The following is a 10,234-nucleotide window of genomic DNA, read 5'->3' on the forward strand; positions in this document are numbered from 1 at the left end:
CATTTTGCATAAAATGAACTAAACAAATGTCAACCAGTTATGTGTGTTTGTGACAAATGCTTGTAACAAAGATTTAAAACAATTTAAAATAGTTGTTATTAATTTGTCTGCTCTGTGTAGACAAACACTGGTTCATTCCTTGAGTCAGGAGCCTTTTTATGTTTGAATGATTCACAGGAAGGCGTGTCGGTGTGAGAGCTGGTGTTTTGAAACTTATGCACATTACTATATTTCAACGAATATAAACACAAATCAAGCATTTTATTGTAGAAAAGTGTAGAAATACTGACCTAAGTGCAAAGACTGTACTCCTAAAATAGTTCTGCCTTTATTCTATGACACCTTTAGCTTATTTCATCTTTTCTTTGCCTTATTCACAGTTACCTGACTGACCAGTGCTGGAATGGAGGCTGTATTTACCTGATACTGCTGCGGCGAGTCAAGCGAAAGGCTCCTCTTCCTCCCTGCGAGGCAGCTGAAAGTGTTTGTATCCCACTCACCAGTGACAACTGTGAAGACCAGCGTCGCAGCACATCTGAGTCCTCCGACAGCTCTGCAAATTACAGACGCACACGTAAATTTGGAGTGATATCACGCTCATCCTTCAACCAAGAGGACAGGCAGCGTACGAGTTCAGAAGTCCGGAGGTCTTATCATGACTACAGTTCTCATCCTGAGAATATAGAAACTAGTCCTCCAGATAACTCAGCTCACATCCTCCCCACACCTTCTAAGGAAAGCCCGGACCACTGTTCTCAGGTCAGAGCTGCTCCCCAGCGTCAACACGGTGGCGAGGCTGCCCCCCAGCCGCTAAGGTGTTACAGTCAGCTGCTAGAGTTCAAAATGGATTCTTCCTGCAGTGAATATTTATGCCAGGTGAGACAAATCGGATCAATGCTCGTCTGTTAGAAGCTTCCAACGTGTTTTACTCAGTAACTGTTTCAATGAGAAGCAAATACAATCTACTGTGGTGCAGCTGTTGATAGGTTCATCTAGCATAAACCCATTGCTGGAACGCCAAGACAATTGTACTCCAATGGCAACAGCAAAACGAAAGTCACCAGAGCTCTTTGTGTGACCTCGTGCACGAGGGAGACGCCTGAGACGAGCGCTGTTCCTGCCGCTCAAACCCCAGCCACTCTCAGTCAGCTCCCCCATAGCACTGCTCTTTATCGTGGTTACATGAATATGCATAGGTTCATTAACATATGACATCTTACACAGGCATACATGTGAACAAAGAGTACCATCTGGGTGTATGTGTGTGTATCAAGATATGGCCCTGTGAACGCCTCCTTAAAAAGCTGGTACTAGGAGTCCAGCGGTCCACCTAAACAAAAGGCTCTTATACTAAAAGAGATACAGATACAATCCTCCTGTACCATAAATCAGGAAGGGAAGGTATGACCTCTCATGGCCTGAGGATGTGTGCATATGCCAGAACACTCTGGAAGGCACACAGAGTCTGAATCTGTGGCAAGATCTGAAAACTGCTGTTCACAAACGCTGTCCATCTAATCTAACTGAGCTGAAGCTGTTTGCAAAGAAGAATGGGCAAAGATTCAGTCTGTAGATGTGCAAAGCTGGCAGAGACAGACCCTAAAAGACTGGCAGCTGGAGCTGCAGCAAAAGGTGGTTCTACAAAGTGTTGACTCAGGGGCTGAATAATTACACACACCCCACTTTTCAGTTATTTATGTGTAAAAAAATGTTTGGAATCATGTATGATTTTCGTTCCACTTCTCACGTGTGCACCACTTTGTGTTGGTCTTTCATGTGGAAGTCCAATAACATTGATTCATGTTTGTGGCTGTAATGTGACAAAATGTGGAAAAGTTCAAGGGGGACGAATACTTTTGCAAGCCACTGTGCATTGTCAATATGGAGCAACCAACCAGCAGGGCAGAAAGTATAGTCGTTTGCAGGGGATAAGCTGGTGCTTTTTTGGTGATTTATCAACAGTGCCTCAATGGACCTTAACCACATGATTGCATATGACCAGCTGGTCCATGTAAGTTAGTCCATGTTTAATTAAAGATTTCCAAGGAAAGCAAGAGAGTAATGGGATAGCGGTTTAACATGTAGGTGTTGTGAGAAACAACTGGTATGTCATTCCTGTATATCATGCAAAATGTGTGTAGCTAGCTTATTTTTGCTTCTGTTTTCTACATAATTCATGTTTTTGCACATTACTGATAATATATCTAGTATGTAGTAACATTTATATCTGACTGTGTGTGATAAGTTGTTTGTTTTTCATGTGTTTTTTTGTAGCCCAGAGATACCAACCACATCTGGAAAATGCACATGGTGAAGGGTCAGGAGGGCCTTGGCATAAAGATCACAGGGGGGCGTGGCTCCAAGCGTTCCCCTCATGGCATCATCATTACACATATAGAGGAGGGAGGCGCCATTTACAGGTGAAGTTAGGAAGGAAAAATGTATAAAATACATGGTTTAGTTTATATTTGTTGACCTCTCTCCAACCCCCCTTCTGTGTGTGTGTGTCTGTTTTACAGGGATGGACGTCTTCATGCTGGTGATGAGTTACTGATGATTAATAATCAGTCTTTGGTGGGTCTTACTCATCAGGAGGCTGTTGATATCCTCCGCTCTGCTACAGGTCTGGTCCAGTTGGTGGTTGCCAGTAGGGTAAGTGCACAAACACAGACACTGGAGGCATGAGTGAGTTTGAACAGAAAGTGAGCCATTTATTGAGGCTAGAACCATAAGATAATTAAAAGGCAAAACGTGAAACTGAGACTAAAGTAACTAATTAATGCTTTGATCTTAAATATGATCAACCTATCTCTAATGATCAGCTATGTACCACAGGCCTTCAAGCTGGCTGCAGTTAAACCTTTACTCAAAAAGCATCTCTAGACCCAGCAGTCTTAGCTAATTATAGGCCAATCTCCAACCTTCCTTTATATCAAACATCCTTGAAAGAGTAGTTGTCAAACAGCTAACAGATCATCTGCAGAGGTTTATTTGAAGAGTTTCAGTCAGGTTTCAGAGCTCATCACAGCACAGAAACAGCTTTAGTGAAGGTTACAAATGATCTTCTTATGGCCTCTGACAGTGGACTCATCTCTGTGCTTGTCCTGCTAGACCTCAGTGCAGCGTTCGATACTGTCGACCATAATATCCTATTAGAGCGATTAGAACACAGACATCACATGGGGATACAAGTCAGAGAACGGTTGCATTACAGAAAAAAACACTGAAATATACACTACAATGGGAAAGTACAAGAGGAAAAAAAAGAGACCTCTGCTCATGCTGGGCTATAGAGGACAGCGTGAGAACAGGAAACAAAAAAACTCCTCTGCACAGAAAGCACATAAATGTCCACAGCACAACATTATAGAGCACGTGACCAGCAACAGGGTTGGGTAGGGGATAAGGAGTAATCCCAGGCAACACAGCAGCCATCCTGCCACTGCACGGGCACAGACCCGCCTCGTGTTCCCAGGAGGCTACAAGCATCGAAGGCATTGGAAGGGGAGGGGGGATGAGTGAGTGCTTATCAGTGTATATGTATGTGTGTGCGTGTCCATAGTTGAGCTGAGACAGTGTCCTTCGCCCTGCCAGGCTAAGTAAACAGTCTACCAGCCAACCCAGGTGGCCTTGTAGGGAATGGGAAGGAACAGACTCAACACATTCGTTATCAGGGTGGTGTTGTTCAGCTCCGGCCTTGAGCCCACAGCTGGCGCCGAAGGGGTAGCCGCATTATGATGGTAATTTTTCTTTTGCAAACAACTCGGGAGAATTTCAAGCTGTTTTTAACACTCCGACACTGATCTCTCAATCTCCCGTTAATAGCTGCGAGTTTCTCCGTGATGTTATTTACCTTCAATTCCATGGTCTTTTCAGTCTTTCGCTCACATAGCAGATTCTGAGACCTCACGACCGCAGCCAACTGATCCGCGATGTAATCCAGCTTCCGCCCAGAGATGTTGTTCCGAGTATTCACTGCGGCTGTAAGCGCCTCCAAGCTCTTAACCATGCTGCATTCAGTGAGCCCTTTCTGAGAAGCCGCACCTCGTCCCATCGTTTCAATCCCAGCGGGCAGCCTTGTGGGGGTTTGAACAGCTGGTTCCACTCTCTTAATTCTCCAATTAATCAGGGCCAAGCCAGCTCCGATCAGCAAGAACCCTGTTATCATGGTTCCGAATAGGTAGATATCTTCAGCGTCCTCGATCGACAGTCCCGCCAGGCACACGGTCCTCCATTTCTGGAGGAAATCAGCCATCCTACGTGCTGTTTGTTTGTACTTATGTACTAGCTTTAGGCAGTCCTTGCCAAAGTGGATTAAAATGTCTTGATGCATGCTCAATCATCCAGGTAAGGAAATCCGAAAGGGAAAAGGAAATTTCGGGGTCCCAGATTTAAGCCCTGTGGGAGTGTCCCCCCCCAAGAGGGACATGGACCCCCTAATGATCCTGAAGAAGCTTCTCAGATGTGAGAGGTGAAACGTCTTCAAGCAACTTAAAGAAGTCCAGATGCTTTTCTTTGCAAGCTCCTTAAACTAGTATGACAGTAGTAGGCTGCATTTTTGAAGGTTTTGTAAAAAATAAGGTTTGCATGTACACATCCATTGTTGTCCTTGCAGGAGGATTCAGATGTAGGCTTTGATCCTTTTCCATCCGCCAGTCTGCCAGACCTTGTCAGCACCTGCAGCTCCACTTCATCCCTGTCCCAGGCTGCTCACACCAAGACTTCCAACAGCAGCACCAGTCTGCACAAGTCCTACATGGTACAAACAGATAATATGTAAAGTGAGACAAATCGTTTTTTGACCTCTTGCTGAATTTGAAAGTTTGCTCACTTAGAATAAAAAGTTTTATGGTAGTTTTATTTTCACTGTGAGGGAGAATATCAACCAACATCCAGGAAGACACATGATGTGAAACTTATAAATGAATTTGAATGTCACTGAGTCAGTTAGTAGTGACTCCAGTAGTCAATGCTACCAGTGTTACAGCAGTTCATGAGTGAATGAACAGGATATAATTTCTCCCAACACTTGCATGTAGGGTCAGGGCTTCCACCTCAGCACGCAGGCAGTTCTACTGAGTCGTGCTAATGACCTGCTAATTGTATTCAGGTGTGTTGCAGCAGATGGAAAAGTTTCAGAACAGCGGCCCTCGAGGACTGGAGTTTGACAGCTGTGGTTTAGAGAGGTTCTTTCGACAGCACATGTCCAAGATACACGATCATAATTATAATATTTCTGTCTGAGTCAAAATTGAACTGAATTAAATCAGGACCCTGAGAATCAGAAGTGAAACCCCAAATATAACAGTAAACTTAAACACTGCTGCAAAAAAGATGAAATTAGTGTCGCAGAAAAAAACATTAATCTGGTGATTTAGCACGCAGCGAGTGCGCTCGGTGCTGCTTTTAATATCTGTGGTGATGGCTGCACTTTACAGTGTTAAAGCTTTGAACTGAAGTGTTAGAGCGTCGAGTGTTACTGTCCCACAGTCTAATAACAGAAACACAGAAATAGCTTTAGTTTTTTGGCAGATCAGTAAAATGTATTTTACTGTCTGAACAAATATTTGTTGTGTGTTCCTTGGTAGGTGCCAAAGGAGTGTCAGATGTTCATAGCTGCTTACAAAGAGCGTGTGCGTGTCCTTGCAGGTTGATAGCCTGGAGAAATTAGAAGAGCAAAGTCAGGAGGAAACAGCCCAAAGATCCTGCTGCAGCCCCACAGCCACGAAGCTGTGCAGCCGACCCCAGGGTTAGTGTTTCACAGAAACACACTGCTCAGTAACAACAACAACAACAACAAGATTTGAAATGTTTCTCTCGACCTAGGAGGGAGCACTCGCCTGGAATCAGTGGGTGAGGATGATGAGCTGTTTGTGGCTAATGGGACGAGCGCCTTTGAAATGGTGGAGAAGCCCGGCCGACGTAAACACTCCCTGCCTCAACAGCTGGACCCGTCTGGAGTGAGACAGGTCAGTCAGTGTCGGAGGTTCTTTCTCCCAGTGTTAGATGAAAAATGGCATGAGCGCTTACCTGAGAAAAATAAATCAGAATGATAGCCTCTTAATGTTGTGTAGCTAGATATACATTAACATAGACCTGTAACGTGTAACAGGAAAAAAAGGTATTTTCCTAATGTGTGAAAATGCAAATTATGTCAGAGACTGAGTGAAAGGTCTCATCACTATGTAAATAACTGTTTGGAAATTTATTTGTCAGACTTTGTTTTGCTTCATTCAATTTCCAGGAATATCAGATCATTAAGAAATCAGCTCGCTCCCTGAGCACTGTTCAAGTGGAATCTCCATGGCGACTGGCCCAGCCATCCATTATCTCCAGTATAGTATTAATGAAAGGTCAGGGCAAGGTAAGTGCACTCATTTGGCATGTGTACATGAATAAAGCTTTGAGCCTCTGAAAAGACCCATCTCTCTGCTGTTAATGTGTCCTTACATGATTTGTTAGCATCTGCTTGTGCTGTCTTTCTTCTTAATGATGTAAGTAATGAAAGGGCTCCCACAGTTGGCACAGCCCAAGCAGAGCGGACAGAGACGGATAGATGCAGCATAGACGAACAACAATAATGCTATAAAAGACAGATGAAGAAAATATGTAGACTATACAAAGTAGAACACACACACACAAACATATATATTTATTAATTCCCCTCTCGCGCCTGCGGGCGGTCTATCCTTCAAGCTCGGCCCTCTACCAGAGGCCTGGGAGCGTCCTGCTGTGCAGTATCTTTGCCTGTTTGAATGTTTGACGTGTTGGCCAGTTTGGCCAGTTTGGCCAGTTTGGCTTGTCCATGATGGTTGCTTCTCCTCTCTCTCAGGTACAGCCTCAGGGTGCTGGAGTTGGTGTGAAGCCCTCCATGCATAGTAAAGACCTTCCTTGTCTTGATGCCAGTGGTTTCTGTCTCCTCCTTTAGCCAGCTTATTATCCCAGCAGGTTATAATAGTAGATGCTGTTCGCCTCTATCTGGTTCTTACCATTCAGTGGACTCCTCGGGACTTGCCTTACTTTATATAAGTATATAAGTATAAGTATTTGGTGATTGCAGCTTTCTTAGTGACCTCTTCGGTTTTCCTACTTACCTGTAGGGTCCCCAGGTACTTGTAGCTGCCCTCGATGTCTGCAATGTTGATCCTCTCAGTTCTGACTACCTTCCCTCTCTTTGATATCATCTGACTACACTTCTCCAGTCCGAATGACATCCCAATGTCATTGCTGTATATCCTGGTGGTGTGGATCAGTGAATCGATGTCTCCTTCACTCCTGGCGTACAGCTTGATGTCATCCATGTACAGGAGGTGGCTGACAGCTGCTGCGTTCCGTAGTCGGTATCTGTAGACAGTTTTGTTGATGATCTCAATGAGGGGGGTCAGGCCTATGCAGAACAGCAGTGGGGACAGAGCATCTCCTTGGTAGCTCCCGCACTTAGTGGTGAAATATGAGCTTGAAGTTGGCCTCTAGTGTTGTGCGCCACATCCCCATTGAGTTCCTGATGAAGGCTCTTAGGGTCCTGTTGATCTTGTATAGTTCTCAGCATTCCAGGATCCATGTGTGGGGCATTGAGTTACTGGCTCTCTTGTAGTCAGTCCAGGTAGTGCACGGGTTGGTCAGTCTGGTCTTACAGTCCCAGGCGACTGTTCTGTCTATCAGTAGCTGGTGTGTCACCCTTCTCTTTCATATGAGTGCTGCCAGACAACTTCAACCAGCAGGCGTGAACCATGTCAGGGCCTGGAGCTGTGCAACTCTTCATCCTTCTCCTGTCTGCTCTGGCTCCAGTTCATGTGAGGCTGTTCTCATATTGTAACTCTCTGGTGTACCTCTTCAAGCTACTGTCTAAGGCTGTGAGCATTTACTTGGCAGTTTTCAAGGCCTCGGGTATGGACAGCCTGCTGTACTTCTTAGGCGTCCCTTTCTTTATCACACCTTTCTGCAGCTCTGATAGTTGGCTAACTTCATTCTAGACTAGCTCGAGTCTCCTTCTCCATGGAGGGTACTGCTCCTTGCTGCTGTTCGTCTTAAAGCCAAACATCTTTGTGATCCCTGCTGCTGTGCTGTAGATCAGCTTGTTGGCTTCCCTGATGATCCCAGTAAGGACTGCCTGTAATGTTGCATTCACTTCTTCTTGTAGACCTTCAGAGAGGACTTCACGTAGTCTTGGTAGTCAGAAACCTGGACCCTCCCTGACTGTGGTCTAGTTTTCCAGCTTCACCAGGTCAGCTTCTCTTGCACTCAATGCACCTCTCGTGGGCTTGGTACCCAATACAGGTGACGGTGATGACATCTCCCCCTGACCTGAAGCCCTGGTTCCCCTTTGCTGTAGCACTTGTGTTGTACCTCATTAGTTGGGATTAGCAGTTCCTTCTATGGAAGGCTGGAACACGGAGCTACTCTTTGTTTCACCGTCAGTCTGGATGTTGGGTATCAAAGACTCCAGAGGTCCCACATCCTTTCATGTAACCCTTTCGCTGCATAGTAACCCAGTTCCCAACAGTTTTAGTTTTTCTTCTCTTAGCTGCAGAGTACTGTCTCAGGATTTAAAAGCATTAAATATAAAAACATTATATTTATTGCTGAAGCTTATCAATTAAAACAAAGACATAAGACACTAATTAAAAACTTTAAACCCTCCTATTCTCCTGCAGAGAGGTCTGAGGGATTTTCTATGTGTTGACCTCTAATCTGCACAAGTTACCGTGGTGATTTATCCCAATAAGAAGTAAATCAGCTTCTTCTTAGAGAAGACCCAGGGTTAACCCTGAGGTTACCAGGATAAACCAGATAGTACAGGGTCCTGTTCCAAATGTAGGAAACTCAGATTTACTGTTCCAGAAAGAGACCTGAACTCTGAGTCAGTTACCAGTGTAACTGAAACCTTAACCTGCTCTCTGGCAGTTTTTCATCAACAAACGATGGATGTGTTTCTGACTCGGAGTAAACTGGTTTGTGGAAGTTTATGCACAGGATAAAATCACAATTAGATATTAGTTTGCTGCTTTGTGTACTTAACATGAGCACTTTGACGGTGATTCAGTCATCAGTATAGGACGGAAACAGCGATTAGGTCATTGATTTATAATCAGCTCAGAATAAAATCTTCAGTGTCCATCTTTCTAAAGCTGTGGGTGGTGATGCAGCTCCTCCCGGCACTGCAAACATGTACATAACAAATGTCTCAGTCTCAGAGCTAGCTCAAATAGCTTTTGCGCCCAGGGTCCGTTTGTCCTCAAACATATAACATGTCTTTAGTCTGATCTAATACCTGAATTAATCTAAGACAGTGGGGTAAAAGTAACATTTCTGTGTCTTTTAGTAGTTGCTCCCAGGTTCTTAAACTTAGATTTTCCTGCAGTTATTATTATTGTTGTTGTTTTTTGTTTGCTTTCACAGATGATATTTGAAAAACTTAAATAATTATTTAGGTTTTTATCTTTTATTTCTTGTTTCTAATTAGTGAGCTAATTTCCTCTCAGATGTGGAGGTGCATCTACTTGTCTGCAGTTGTTGCCTTTGAAATGTGATTGAAATCTTATTGAAAGCGTAGAAACACTGTCCATACATTACTCTGCATTCATTCATGTTACAGCATTGTTAGATCACGGTGAGTGTCCTTATTTTATTTAAATTTCTGTTTTTCAAGTCATTTTAGTGACAAGCAAAGTAGTTCTCACTCAGTGACACCGTAAGCTAACAGCTAATAAGCTAATAGCTGACTGAGTTCACCATGGTAACTGAGGCAGACTGCTAAGATGTTAAACTGTAGACAGTGTGTTTAGTCTGACATACATACAGTTTGTTTTTACTGCAGTGCTCTCCGTTGTATATGGAGATAACGGTGTCTAATCTTTTACATTTAAGATGAAGGAGCTAAAGAAAAAATCTGAACTAATGAAAAAAGCTCAGTAATTGTTAGGGAAGTGACATGAGCTGGTTAAAGCAAAGAGAAAGTGGTTTGATCATGTAGAGAAATGGCTGAAATTTATTGGAGGAATATCTTGCTGCTCATTCAGAGCAAATGCTGAGTTCTTCTCTTTCTGAAACAATGTCGCAGTGTTTTTGTTCAGGGAAATATTAAGCAGCCTTTTGAAAGCTAGAATTCTTGTTTTGGACTTGTTATCAGCCTCTTGGAAAAATGTCAAACAGACTACTACTAGAACCCTACAGAGTCCAGACGAGGTGTTTTCTGTTTTTTTTAATTTTATTTCATTTTCTTATTTATGTTAAG

At 43.6% G+C, this 10,234-nt stretch overlaps 1 protein-coding gene across 1 annotated transcript; it reads left to right on the forward strand.

The window, feature by feature from the left end:
- Positions 1 to 380: 380 nt before the first annotated feature.
- LOC102193843 (PDZ domain-containing protein 2-like) lies at positions 381 to 6,364 on the forward strand (the record flags this gene model as incomplete). The annotated part of the gene is made up of 7 exons (XM_013908048.1): positions 381 to 876; positions 2,275 to 2,420; positions 2,520 to 2,652; positions 4,616 to 4,759; positions 5,650 to 5,749; positions 5,827 to 5,969; positions 6,245 to 6,364. Coding segments are annotated over 7 exons (1,282 nt in total), but the record flags the coding sequence as incomplete, so codon positions are not given.
- Positions 6,365 to 10,234: the final 3,870 nt, after the last annotated feature.

Source organism: Pundamilia nyererei, unplaced genomic scaffold (assembly GCF_000239375.1).
Source record: "Pundamilia nyererei isolate P.nyererei 1_Seehausen unplaced genomic scaffold, PunNye1.0 scaffold00955, whole genome shotgun sequence".
Lineage (NCBI taxonomy): Eukaryota > Metazoa > Chordata > Actinopteri > Cichliformes > Cichlidae > Pundamilia > Pundamilia nyererei.